The sequence below is a fragment of the Nomascus leucogenys genome, chromosome 10 (assembly GCF_006542625.1).
Source record: "Nomascus leucogenys isolate Asia chromosome 10, Asia_NLE_v1, whole genome shotgun sequence".
Classification (NCBI taxonomy): Eukaryota; Metazoa; Chordata; class Mammalia; order Primates; family Hylobatidae; genus Nomascus; species Nomascus leucogenys.
Window position 1 is genome coordinate 90,542,011 of NC_044390.1, and position 14,200 is coordinate 90,556,210.

A 14,200-nucleotide genomic window follows, 5' to 3' on the forward strand; every position below is an offset into this window, starting at 1 on the left:
AAGAGAATACTGAGAAACGATAGCCAACCAGAAGAATGAAAGGATATAGTTCCCATTCAGAATACCAACACAGAAAGTTACCAAGGGGGACGAGGTTCCTCTTGCTCAGATCTAAAACCAATCTCTACAGCTCTGAGCAGACATGAGGGATATGTCCACAACAGCAGTAGCACACCACCGTGGCTGAGGAGACTATGGAGTCGGACAAAATACCTAGGTTCAAATACTGGCTGCATTGCCCACTAGTAGTATGATATGGTCAAGTGAGAACCTCTCTGACTCAGTTTCCTTATCTTAAAATAATACAAACAGAACTTCCTTCATAGGATTGCTGTGTGAGGTAAATGTGATACTACCTGGAGTAAATGTTAGCTACTAGCTAGCTACTATCATTTTTATACATATTAGTATTTCATCCAAAAAAGATGTTTACTCCCATATCACTGATTCAGCACTTTACTCCCCAGAATACAAACTTTGTTAGCAATCCATTAAATAATTAACTTTCATACTAGTCTTTGGGTTTTTTTGTTTGTTTTTCTGAGATGGAGTCTCGTTCTGTCACCCAAGCTGGAATGCAATGGCACAATCTCGGCTCACTGCAACCTTGAGTCCGCCCCCCCGGGTTCAAGTGATTCTCCTGCCTCAGACTCCAGAGTAGCTGGTATTATAGGCGCGTGCCCCCACACCCAGCTAATTTTTTTGTATTTTTAGTAGACACGGGGTTTTACCATGTTGGCAAGGCTGGCCTCAAACTCCTGACCTCAGTGATCCATCTGCCTCGGCCTCCCACAGTGTTGGGATTACAGGCATGAGCCACCGTGCCCTGCCCATATTAATTATATAAAATACTAGTCCCTTTTTATCTAAAAGTGTTACTGCTACACATCCAACTTGACCAATCAGTTACTAAATTTAGAATAAACTGGTGGACATTTTTAAATGTGCATGCATACTATCACTTAGCAAATATCTTCACCTTAGCTAATAACAAAAAGGATTTTTTTCTCCTTAGAGTGCTAAGCATGTCTGATTCGAGATTCAGCTTTATCTGTGTTTTTATGCAGCTGTGATATGACTAACATTTAGTTTAAGAATTTTAAGATAATGATCCCGTTAGAGATACAGTTCATCAACAAATATTAAGTGTCTACTGTGTGCAGTAGACACTTAAGAACATCAGGAGAAAGAAACAGCAGTTACAAAGTTAGTTTACAAGAATTTCTTTTACCTAAAATAATGTAATCTGGGCTGGGCACGGTGGCTCATGCCTGTAATTCCAGCACTTTGGGAGGCCCAGGCAGGCAGATCACTTGAGGTCAGGAGTTCGAGACCTGATCAGCCTGGTCAACATGGTGAAACCCCATCTCTACTAAAAATACAAAAATTAGCCAGGCATGGTGGCGTGCCTGTAATCCCAGCTACTCCAGAGGTTGAGGCAGGAGAATCACCGGAACCCAGGAGGTGAAGGTTGCAGTGAGCTGAGACTGCACCACTGCACTCCAGCCTGGGCGACAGAGTGGGACTCCGTCTCAAAACAACAAACAGCCAGGCAAGGTGGCTCACACCTGTAATCCTAGCACTTTGGGAGGCTGAGGCGGTCGGATCACGAGGTCAAGAGATTGAGGGCATCCTGGCCAACATAATGAAACCCCATCTCTACTAAAAATACAAAAATTAGCTGGGTATGGTGGCGGGTGCCTGTAGTCCCAGCTACTCAGGAGGCTGAGGCAGGAGAATAGCTTGAACCCGGAAAGTGGAGGTTACAGTGAGCCGAGGTCTTGCCACTGCACTCCAACCTGGCGGAAGAGGAGACTCCATCTCAAAAACAAACAAACAAAACAACAACAACAAAGAATGCAATCTGTACTTTTCAACACCTACCGTTCATAGGACCTTGCTTGGTAAAGTACCCCCCACTGCAAAACCTATAGGAAGATATTTACAAAGGAATGTGCAAATTATATACAAAGCCACAAAAGTCCTTTAACAAAAGCAATACACAAATAATTGAGTTGGGGGGAATTAAACAACTTTCTTATCACTAGTCAAATTCAGATGGTCAATTGTCTTGATTCTCACTACAGGCTGAGTTTCCCATATCTGAAACTTGGAACCAGAAGTGACTCAGGGTTTTTTTGGATTTTGGAATACCTGTACATACATAATGAAATATCTTAGAGACTGGACCCAAGTCTAAACACAAAATACTCTTATGTTTCATATACACCTGATACACATAGCCTGAAGATAATTTTATACAGTACCTTAAAATGTGCATGAAACAAAGTTTTGACTGCATTTTGGACTGTGATCACTCGCGTGAGGTCAAGAGTGGAATTTCCCACTTGTGGCATCACGTCAGTGCTGAAAGTTTCAGATTTTGAACATTTCAGATTTTGAATCTTCAGATTAGGGACGCTCAACCCATATATGGGTGGGTTTTTTTCTTTTAACTTTCAAGATAACCCATGAGTATCAAATGCTACCCATTATCCCTTTGTCACAGTTAATAAATTAAGGCTTAGAAAAATGAAATACAGGCCAGGTGCGGTGGCTCATGCCTGTAATCCCAGCACTTTGTGAGGCCGAGGCAGGCGGATCACGAGGTCAGGAGATCAAGACCATCCTGGCTAACACGGTGAAACCCTGTCTCTACTAAAAATACAAAAAATTAGCCGGGCGTGGTGGCAGGCGCCTGTAGTCCCAACTACTGGGGAGGCTGAGGCAGGAGAATGGCGTGAACCCGGGAGGCGGAGCTTGCAGTGAGCCGAGATTGCGCCACTGCACTCCAGCCTGGGCAACAGAGCAAGACTCCGTCTCAAAAAAAGAAACAAAAAACAGAAAAATGAAATACAGGCCGGGTGCGGTGGCTCACGAGGTCAGGAGGTCAAGACCACGGTGAAACCCCGTCTCTACTAAAAATACAAAAAAAATTAGCCAGGCGTGGTGGCAGGTGCCTGTAATCCCAGCTACGCGGGAGGCTGAGGCAGGAGAATGGTGTGCACCCAGGAGGTGGAGCTTGCAGTGAGCCAAGATCGCGCTACTGCACTCCAGCCTGGGCGACAGAGCAAGACTCAGTCTCAAAAAAATAAATAAATAAATAAAAAGAAAAATGAAATACAACAAAGTAACAAAAAGTAAGCCTGGAATAGAATTACAAATTCAGAAGGTCTGACACCGCATCACTCCAAGATCCTGTACTCCCAACCCTGTTCCAGTTTTCAAACTACTGATCACAACACATTAGCAGGCTGTCAAATCAATTTAGTGTATCAGTTTTTTTTTTTTGAGATAGAGCCTTGCTCTGTCACCCAGGCTGGAGTGCAGAGGTGAGATCTTGGCTCACTGCAAGCTCTGCCTCCTGGGTTCAAGCGATTCTCCTGCCTCAGCCTCCCAAGTAGCTGGGACTACAGGCGCCCGCCACGCCACCACACCTGGCTAATTTTTTTGTATTTTTTTTTTTTTTTTTGAGACGGAGTCTCGCTCTGTCGCCCAGGCTGGAGTGCAGTGGCGCAATCTCCGCTCACTGCAAGCTCTGCCTCCCGGATTCACGCCATTCTCCTGTCTCAGCCTCTCCGAGTAGCTGGGACTACAGGCGCCCACCACCACGCCCGGCTAATTTTTTGTATTTTTAGTAGAGACGGGGTTTCACCGTGGTTTCGATCTCCTGACCTCGTGATCCGCCCGCCTCGGCCTCCCAAAGTGCTGGGATTACAAGCGTGAGCCACCGCGCCCGGCCTTTTTGTATTTTTAGTACAGACGGGGTTTCACCGTGTTAGCCAGGATGGTCTTGATCTCCCGACCTTGTGATCAGCCCGCCTTGGCCTCCCAAAGCACTGGGATTACAGGCGTGAGCCACCGCACCCAGTCTATCGTATCAGCATTTTAAAATATCTCAGTATAGGCCGAGTGCGGTAGCTCACTCCTGTAATCCCAGCACTTTGGGAGGCCAAAATGAGATCACTTGAAGCCAGGAGTTCGAGACCAGCCTGGCCAACATATACGTATACGTCTCTACTAAATACACAAAAAAATTAGCTGGGCCTGGTGGCACACACCTGTAATCCCACTTACTCGAGACGCTGAGGTGGGAGAATCACTTGAACCCAGAAGGCAGAGGCTGCAGTGAGCCGAGATTGCACTCCTACGCTCCAGACTGGGCAACAGAGGGAGACTCCGTCTCAAAAAAAAAAAAAAATATATATATATATATATAGAGAGAGAGAGAGAGAGAAAAAGTTGTATGTGTATATGTATACTAGGTCACAATGTAAACCGCATTTCTTACTGTGGGATGCAATAAAAATATTTGAAAAGTATGGCTCTAATCTATATATTGCCTCCCAATAAATAAGTTAATTTGATAGGTTTCACACCATATCTTTTTCATAAAAGAGAATTCCTGATCTTTAAGAGCCCATCCTTTCCATTTAAGGAAATTTCAGTGGTATCCCTAAGGCTGTCTTAACACTTGATGAGCTCAAGCCACAACAAATTACATCTGTCAATCAGCATATAAAAACAAAGACAACTACAAAAACTTTAGGATTACATCATTTTAGATAGTTATTAACTGGTATTTAATGCTAAAGTAATTACTCTTAAAAATTATCTTTGGCCAGGCATGGTAGCTCAACCCTGTAATCCCAGCAGTCTGGGAGGCCAAGCTGGTTGGTCACCTGAGGTCAGGAGTTCAAGACCAGCCTGGCCAACATGATGAACCCGTCTCTACTAAAAACACACACAAAAATTAGCCAGGCATGGTGGTGGGTGCCTGTTAATCCCAGCTACTTGGGAGGCTGAGGCAGGAGAATCGCTTGAACCTGGGAGGCGGAGCTTGCAGGTGAGCCAAGGTTGCGCCATTGCACTCCAGCCTGGGTGACAAGAGTGAAACACCGTCTCAAAAAAAAAAAAAAAAAAAAAAAAAAAGATGTATCTTTACACCAACTTTAGAAAGGCAAGGCATGGGAACCTACAGAGCCCCATGGAATGTGAGGTTACTCAGTAGGACTAGTCCTGAGTGTTCTCCATCTTCACAGGTGGCAAGTCACAAATCGAAGCTCAATTTAGATGCTAAGAAATGCCCAAACATATCTGCAGCTACACTTTGAGGCAAACCACTTTTTTTTGTCTTTTGAGACGGAGTCTCGCTGTGTCGCCAAGGCTGGAGTGCAGTGGCGCAATCTCGGCTCACTGCAACCTCTGCCTCCCGGGTTCAAGCGATTCTCCTGCCTAAGCCTCCAGAGTAGCCTGGATTATAGGCCCGGATCACCACACCCAGCTAATTTTTTGTATTTTTAGTAGGCAGGGGTTTCATCGTGTTAGCCAGGATGGTCTGGATCTCCTGACCTTGTGATCCACCAGCCTTGGCACCCCAAAGTGCTGGGATTACAGGCGTGCACCACCAAGCTCGGCCGAGGCAAACCACTTTTTAAAGCATAAAACGAATCTGCATGCTGCCCCTTTTTAAATAGTACTTTCAGTAAGGCACTTAAAACCTACAGGCTAGGCACAGTGGCTCACACCTGTAATCCCAGCACTTTGGGAGGCCAAGGCGGGCAGATCACGAGATCAGGAGATCGAGACCATCCTGGCCAACATGGTGAAGCCCCGTCCCTATTAAAAATACAAAAATTGGCCGGGCGCAGTGGCTCACGCCTACAATCCCAGCACTTTGGAAGGCCGAGGCAGGCGGATCACGAGATCAAGAGATTGAAACCATCCTGGCCAAAATGGTAAAACCTCATCTCTACTAAAAAAACAAAAATTAGCCAGGCGTGGTGGCACACGCCTGTAATCCCAGCTACTTGGGAAGCTAAGGCAGGAGAATCGCTTGAACCTGGGAAGTGGAGGTGGCAGTGAGCAGAGATCACACCACTGCACTCCAGCCTGGGCAACAGAGTGAGACTCCGTCTCAAAAAAATAAAAAATTTTAAAAGAGGCTGGGCACGGTGGCTCATGCCTGTAATCCCAGCACTTCGGGAGGCGGAGATGGGTGGATCATCTCAGGTCGGGAGTTCGAGAACAGCCTGATCAACATGCACAAACCCTGTCTCTACTAAAAATACAAAGTTAACCAGGAGTGGTGGCTCATGCCCGTAATCCCAGCTACTCAGGAGGCTGAGGCAGGAGAATCGCTTGAACCCGGGAGGCGGAGGTTGCAGTGAGCCGAGATCGCGCCACTGCACTCCAGCCTGGGCAACAAGAGTGAAACTCCATCTCAAAAAATATATAAATAAATAAATAAAAATACAAAAATTAGCTGGGCGTGGTGGTGTGTACCTGTAATCCCAGCTACTCAGGAAGCTGAGGCAGGAGAATCACTTGAACCAAGGAGTGGGAGGGTGCAGTGAGCTGAGATCACCCCACTGCACTCCAGCCTGGTGACAGAGCGAGACAGTCTAAAAAAATAAATAAATAAATACAAAATTGCCCGACATACAATCACATTCAATGAATGAATGAATAGTAGGCCACTAACTCAGTGTCTCCCCTTCAGCAACTAAAGTGAAGTTTTATTTAAGATTCTGAGGCCGGGCGCGGTGACTCACACCTGTAATCCCAGCACTTTGGGAGGCCGAGGCAGGCGGATCAGCAGGTCAGGAGTTCGAAACCAGCCTGGCCAATATGGTGAAACCCTGTGTCTACTATAAATACGAAAATTAGCCGGGGTGGCACGCGCCTGTAGTCCCAGCTACTAGGGAGGCTAAAGCAGAACAATCGCTTGAACCCAGGAGGCCGAGGCTGCAGTGAGCCAAGGTTGTGACACTGCACTGCAGCCTGGGCAACAGAGCGAGACTCCACCTCAAAAAAAAGATTCTGACGGGGGGCCAAGGGCGGTGGCTCACGGCTGTAATTCCAGCACTCTTGGAGACAGAGGTGAGTGGATCCCTTGAGGTTATTAGTGTGAGACCAGCCTGGCCCACATGGTGAAACCCCTTTCTGCGAACTATATAAAAAAATTAGCCGGGTGTGGTGGCACGTGCCTGCAATCCCAGCTACTAGGGAGACTGAGGCAGGAGAATCGCTTGAACCCGGGAGGCAGAGGTTGCAGTGAGCCGAGTTCATACCACTGCACTCCAGCCTGGACAACAGAGCAAGACTCCGTCTCAAAAAAAAAAAAAAAAAAAAAAAGATTCTTAAGGGGCCAGGCACAATGGCTCATGCCTGTAATCCCACCACTTCGGGAAGCGGAGGCCAGAAGACTGCTTGAGGCCAGTAGCTGCCTCCCAACATGGTGAGACCCCCGCCTCTCTACAAAAAAATAAAAAAAAATCAGCTGCTGTAGTGGTGCACATCTGTACTCCCAGCTACTCAGGAGGCTGAAGTGAGACGATCGCTTGAGCCCAGGAGTTCAAGCTGCAGTGAGCTATGACCACATCACTGCACTCCAGCTTGAGCAACAGAGTGGGACCCTGTCTCAAAAATTAAAAAATAGCATAAATATTCTAAACGCAATTATATGGAATAAGTTGGAATGAAAAATAAAAAGCAGAAGCCAGAGGAAAAAAGTAAAGTCGTCTCCCATCGGAAAAATTTTGGAAACAACTTCTTTAAATGATGAGAGAAAATGTTCCCTTGCTTGCAAAATTAATGTCCCATTCAAGTCACCAGTAGGAAATTCTGCTATCTTCTGTGCAACGATGATAGTTTTCCCTACACTTGTGAAAATCAATTCTGATTGCTAGAAAATATGGTGGAAAATAGAATCCCTCTGTACCGTCAGCTCGTAGAATTATCTGAAAGTGTTAATTCCTGCTAGGGCACTCCGGATTTGACAGCTCTCTGTACCCTCCTGGCTGACTCTTTAGAAGCCATATACCATCCCTAATTCTGGCTGTCTGGAATATATGAAACATTTAACTCAACATAAAATGATAATAGTCAACTTTCAAAGGTCAAAGGGGACCAGTTTATAACCTTCCCTCAACACGTGTTCAGTACAAACTTCCGGGTGCACTTACAATTGGCTGCGCAATTCAATGGATAAAAACGTTGCTTTATTTGTCTCTCATTTTCTGGCCCGTTCTTTTCCCACGTTTCTCAACCAGTGACTCCCCAAAACAAAAGCCTCCCACAGTAAACCGAGCACGCACATAAAAAGAGCTTCTCTGTGCGAGGATCAAGTTAGTGGTCCGCAAACATTAACCAAACAGAAGCACAAAGCAGGGGTGGGAAGGGGAGGAGCTGGATGCCAGGGTCAGGAAAGAAACAATCAGAAGGGTTTAGGAACATCCAAATCTCCTCAGCGGTTAAACTGACCCCAAACCACTTCTGGGAAACCACCGGTATCTACTGCTTTGAGGAACTCTGGATGCTCGTTATGCCAAACGCTCTCAAAGTAAGCAAATCCCCAACTGCCGTTCCCCTCCATGGGTAATTCTTAAGGTCTGGGAGGTGAGCTCGCCCACCGAGGCAGAACTACGCGAGTCGCCTGGAGAGGCGTGAAGGGAGCCTGCACGTGTCCCCCGCGGCTTCCCCACCTCCCCAAGAGTGGGGCATGCGCGAGACCGCCGGTGTGGGGTTCAGATTTAGGAAGGACGACCCCGTCGCCTGCCTCCCTCCCTCGCCCAGAGCCAGGAGCAATGCTGGGGCAGGAGAGAGGACTTGGGAAGGATCCGGACCTTACTTTCCCCGCGGGTCCCGGACCCGCAGCCCCCGGGTTGTGAAGCGGAAGCCAAAGGGGCGAAACCAGCGGAGCCGGCGTGCACGGACCCTGCCCCGCGGTCCAACAGGGGTGCCTCCGGCCCGGGACAGCGGGGCTCCCGGAGCCCGAAAGCCCCACGAGCGGCGACAGCAGGGCCCGGCGCTGACGAGCGGAGGAAGCGGGTACAACGGCGCCGCCGTCGGGACCATGCCCCCGAGGGCCCCGGAGCGCGCGGCCGCGGGGGGCGGCAAGCGGCGAGGCCCCAAGCCGGGGCGAGATGGCTGTCCCCCCAGCCTGGCCCCGCACGGCCCCCCGAGGAGGGTGGGAGTGGGAGGCTGTCCGGGAGGGGGAGTGTGGAAGGAGAAAAGGGCCAAGGGAAGGACTTACTTTCCCCGCGGGACCCGGCGCCAGGACAGCTCCTCCCGGGAGGTGCGAGTTTGAAGGACCAGAGGCGACTGGAGCGGAGGCGGCGGCGGCGGCGGCGGCAGCAGCAGCGTCCGGCTCTGCCTACCTCCCCGCCGCCATCTTGACGCCCCTCCCCCAGCCCCCCCGCCCCGCCAGGAGGGGCGGGGGAGGGGCAACGGATGAGGCGCCGTGCGCACGCAGCGCCCTCACGTGACTTCCTCCCTCCTCCCACCACCCGCCTCTGCGCCCCTCTCCGCCCCGCCTCCCTCCTAGGTGAAGGAAGATAATTCCCCCCCCATCTTGACCACCCCCCAGTTTTCGCCGCCAAAAACGGACTCCGCCGGCTCTCCTTGGCCCGGTACCAGTTGTTGGATCCAAGAGAATTCCGGAACCCAAACGGTCCATTACCGCGGCTCTGGGGTGGGCGAGGGGTGAGGGGGCCGGGTTTCCGAGAAGGGGGAGGGGGAAGGCGAAGGCCACCTAGGAGAGTCACGTGACTACTGTTTCCGCCGGCGCTCACAGAGAGCTCGCGGTAATTCCGTTTCCCCGCCCTTTTTTCCCCGCGGCCTGTCGGGAAGAAGGTCCGCGTGCCAGGGCTATCGGGAGGTCGGCCGGAGGGCCGCGCGCATGCGCCCCGCGCCTGCTTTCCGACTCCGGCTAGGAAGGGCCTGGAGCTATTTTCAGAACCTGTTAGGGTGGGGAGCTACGGCCCGGGAAGTTACCTAGCAGCGTTTCTGTCACTTGGAAAATCTCTTCATTACCTAGTTAGTCCTAGAAACAAAATGTTTACATATCCATTGCTTGTTAGGCTCGCTCAAAGCACTTTATTGGCAGTGAAACCGTAAGTAATCCGGAGCCCTCGGCGCGTCCACGGCTAGAATCAGAGCCTAAAGCGTGTGAGCTCGGCCATCCCACGTCTGTCTGCAGGCTCACCCGCAAGCCCAACACACCGGGGCTCCCAGTTAATGAATACTGAAGAGTAGGGCTGTCCCTACCGCTTCTCACTTCCTTGTTTTCATCTTTTCGTTATTATTAAGCGACCTAACACAATAAACATATTACCTTGTTGGTAACCCTTTTGTAAAGTCATTCTGAAAGTGCTGTTTGACTCCGTTGCTTGGGTAATAAGCACGCCTGGGTGATTCTTGCCCCCTACTGGCTGCGCATCCTACAAGCCTCGTGCTGAAAGCAAACCAAGTAGCTGGAACAGTTGGAGGTTACAGTGTGAACTCTTCCAGAGACAAAGTATTCGGGGAAAGAAAGGAAAAAGTAGGCACAGAAAGAATAGGAAACTTGGCCGGGCGCGGTGGCTCACGCCTGTAATCCTAGCACTTTGGGAGGCCGAGGCGGGCGGATCACGAGGTCAGGAGATCGAGACCATCCTAGCTAACACGGTGAAACCCCGTTTCTACTAAAAATACAAAAAATTAGCCGGGCGAGGTGGCGGCCGCCTGCAGTCCCAGCTACGCGGGAGGCTGAGGCAGGAGAATGGCGTGAACCCCGGGGGGCGGAGCCAGCAGTGAGCTGAGATAGCGCCACTGCACTCCAGCCTGGGCGACAGCGAGACTCCGTCTCAAAAAAAAAAGAATAGGAAACTTTAGTGTTTGTACACATAAATATGTATTATATATCTGTATACATTTATAAATATTTTTAAAGTGCTAACTAATCGCTTTACTAATTACATTATTTAATCCTCTCACACACATAGAAAAAAAAACTATAAAGACAAAAATAAAAAATATTTTAGGCCGGGCACAGTGGCTCACGCCTGTAATCCCAGCACTTTGGGAGGCGGAGGTGGGCGGACCACCTAAGGTCAGGAGTTCGAGACCAGCCTAGCCAACATGGTGAAACCCCATCTCTGCTAAAAATACAAAATTTAGCCAGGGCGTGGTGGCGGGCACCTGTAATCCCAGCTACTCTGGAGGCTGAGGTAGGAGAATCGCTTGAACTCGGGAGACAGGGGTTGCAGTAGGCCGAGATTGTGCCATTGCACTCCAGCCTGGGTGACAGCGAGAATCCGAGATGTGGTGGCTCACGCCTGTAATCCCAACACTGGGAGGCTGAAACGGGGATCTCAGCCAGGAGTTTGAGACCAGACTGGGTAACAAAGTACAACCTCATCTCGACAAAAAAACATTTTTCTTTTTGAGATGGGGTCTCGCTCTGTCGGTCGCCCAGGCTAGAGTGCAGTGGCGCGATCTCGGCTCACTGCAACCTCTGCCTGCCGGGTTCACGCCATTCTCCTGCCTCAGCCTCCCGAGTAGCTGGGACTTTTTTTTTTTTTTTTTGTATTTTTAGTAGAGACGGGGTTTCACTGTGGTCCCGATCTCCTGACCTCATGATCCGCCCACCTTGGCCTCCCAAAGTGCTGGGATTACAGACGTAAGCCACCGCGCCTGGCCCAACAAAAAACTTTTAATTAGCCAAGTGTGATATATAGTCCCAGCTACTCAGGAGGCTAAGGTAGGAGAATCACATGATTGCCAAGAAGTTCGAGGCTACAGTGAGCTATAATCGTGCCACTGCACCAGCCTGGGTAACAAAGTGAAACTCTATTTTTTTAATTTTTTTTTTTTTTTGAGACAGAGTTTCACTCTTGTTGCCCAAGCTAGTTTGTTGCAATGCTGTGATCTCAGCTCACTGCAACCTCTGCCTCTCGGATTCAAACGATTCTCCTGCCTCAGCCTCCCGGGTTCAAGTGATTCCCCTGCCTCAGCCTCCCGAGTAGCGGGGATTACAGGTGCCCACCACCATGCCTGGCTAATTTTTTGTGGTTTTAGTAGAAACAGGGTTTCACCATGTTAGCCAGACTGGTCTCGAACTCCTGACCTCAGGTGATATGCCCACCTCAGCCTCCCAAAGTGCTGGGATTACATGCGTGAGCTACTGTGCCGGGCCTTATTTATTTATTTATTTGTTTATTTATTTATTTATTGAGACGGAGTCTTGCTTTATCTCACCGAGGCTGGAGTGCAGCAGTGTGATCTTGGCTCACTGCAGCCTCTGCTTCCCAGGTTCAAGCAATTCTCCTGTCTCAGCCTCCCGAGTAGCTGGGACTACAGGCGTGTGCCACCACACCCAGCTGATTTTGTATTTTTAGTAGAGATGGGGTTTCCCCATATTGGCCAGGCTGGTCTCAAACTCCTGACCTTAGGTGATCCGCCCACCTCAGCCTCCCAAAGTCCTGGTATTACAGGCATGAGCCACTGCACCTTGCAAAACTCTGTCTGGAAAAAAAAAAATTTCTTAGGCTTGCAACTGACAGTGATGTTTCCACCACATTCTATTGGTTAACAAGGCAGCCAAATTCAGCTTGGGAAAGGCAACACAAGGGTATGACTAGTGAGAAGTGTTGTTCATTGGACGCCACCAAAGTAAATCATAAGGAATTTTGAGGGTGAGGGACCTTTGAGACATCCAATTGGAGATACTTAGGAAGCAATTGAATCCTACAGCTTGGGGATCCAGATGGAGATTAATGTGAGACGGGATAAAACTATACTAGGAGGGGCTGGACACGGTGGTTCACATGTGTGATCCAGGCACTTTGGGAGGCAAAGGTGGGTGGATCACCTGAGGTCAGGAGTTCAAGACCAGCCTTGCCAACATGGTGAAACCCCATCTCTACTGAAAATACAAAGAATAGCCGGGTGTGGTGGTAGGCACCTGTAATCTGAGCTACTTGGGAAGCTAAGGCAGGAGAATCGCTTGAACCCGGGAGGTGGAGGTTGCAGTGAGCCAAGATCATGCCACTGCACTCCAGCCTGGGCAACAGAGTGAGACTTAGTCTCAAAAAAAAAAAAAAAAAAAATACAACTAGGAGAGAATGCAGAGAGGAGAGCCAGGGGCAGAGCTGAGGTTCTGTGTCTAAGAAGTGAGCACCAGGCCAGGTGTGGTGGCTCACGTCTGTAATCCCAGCACTTTCGGAGGCCAAGGTGGGTGGATCACGAGGTCAGGAGTTCAAGACCAGCCTGGCCAACAAGATGAAACCCTGTCTCTACTAAAAATACAAAAAATTAGCCAGGTGTGGTGGTGCACACCTCTAATCCCAGCTACTCGGGAGGCTGAGGCAGGAGAATCACTTGAACACAGGTGGCAGAAATTGCAGTGAGTGGAGATGGCACCATTGCACTCCAGCCTGGGCAACAGAGCAAGACTCTGTCTCAACAACAACAACAAAAAAGAAATGAGCACCGGGCCAGGCACGGTGGCTCACGCCTGTATCCCAGCACTTTGGGAGGCCAAGACGAGAGGATCACAAGGTGAAGAGATCGAGACCATCCTGTCCAACATGGTGAAATCCCGTCTCTACTAAAAATACAAAAATTAGCTGGGTGTGGTGGTGTGCGCCTGTAATCCCAGCTACTCAGGAGGCTGAGGTAGGAGAATCACTTGAACTCAGGAGGTGGAGGTTGCAGTGAGCCAAGATCGCACCATTGCACTCCAGCCTGGTGACAGAGCGAGACTCCTCAGAAAAAAAAAAAAAGAAAAGAAAGTGAGCACCCAGTGAGCCTGAGAAAGGTCAATCAGAGAGGTCAAAGCAGAATCAGGAGAAATTATATCATGAATGCAAGGGAATAGTCATCCCAGCAACACTTCTTCACCCTGGCAGCTGCACTTCTGTGCAATAGCATCAACTATACCCAGTTTGCAGTTTTCCACACACTTGCTGAACTAGCCTCATCACGCCAAATCCTTCCCTAAGACACCAGGAGCAATCAGAGCCCCCATAAAGGTCACCCTCTAATTCAGAGACACTAGCACCAGCAATGTCTAATGCAGCAGAGAGCACCAGTGTGTGGCTGAAGCATTTACTGGATTATTCAAGATGGCAAACACTGTGGTAGACAGTTATTGTTTTTGACTGCCCAGAATCTATGGTTCTTTCTTCAGAGAGCCTCATCTTAGTTTTATCTCCCTCTCTCAAAGTCCATGTGGTTTGGAGAGCACTAACCATGTCTCATACACATCACTCCAGAATTGAGTGTGCAAGCCAGGTCTAGCTGATTAGAATACTGGATCCACAGCCTGGCCATAGTGATGGATTTGGTGCCAGGCCAGTGAGTCGCAATTCTAGTACTTTGCATTGAAAATAGGAAAAAAGGCCGGGCGCGGTGGCTCACGCTTGTAATCCCAGCA

The 14,200-nt window shown here is 49.3% G+C and overlaps 2 protein-coding genes across 5 annotated transcripts in view; one reads left to right on the forward strand and one right to left on the reverse strand.

Moving 5' to 3' along the window:
* The window catches only part of SBNO1 (strawberry notch homolog 1), an 80,356-nt gene extending 70,484 nt beyond the window's left edge, over positions 1-9,872 (reverse strand). The window contains exons 1-2 of one of the 4 annotated variants that reach the window (XM_030821604.1): positions 9,038-9,872; positions 1,885-1,928 (exon numbers count right to left, since the gene is read on the reverse strand). The gene's annotated coding sequence lies outside the window, so the exon portion shown is untranslated. The remainder of the gene's footprint in view (positions 1-1,884; positions 1,929-9,037) is intronic. The other 3 variants (XM_030821608.1, XM_030821603.1, XM_030821607.1) reach the window with 3 other exon arrangements.
* Positions 8,118-10,128, forward strand: LOC105740396 (cuticle collagen 34-like). Its single transcript, XM_030821609.1, has 2 exons — positions 8,118-9,454; positions 9,864-10,128. Exon 1 carries the CDS (start codon positions 8,504-8,506, stop codon positions 9,089-9,091), a length of 588 nt encoding a protein of 195 aa, XP_030677469.1. The 5' UTR covers positions 8,118-8,503; the 3' UTR covers positions 9,092-9,454; positions 9,864-10,128.
* Positions 10,129-14,200: the final 4,072 nt, after the last annotated feature.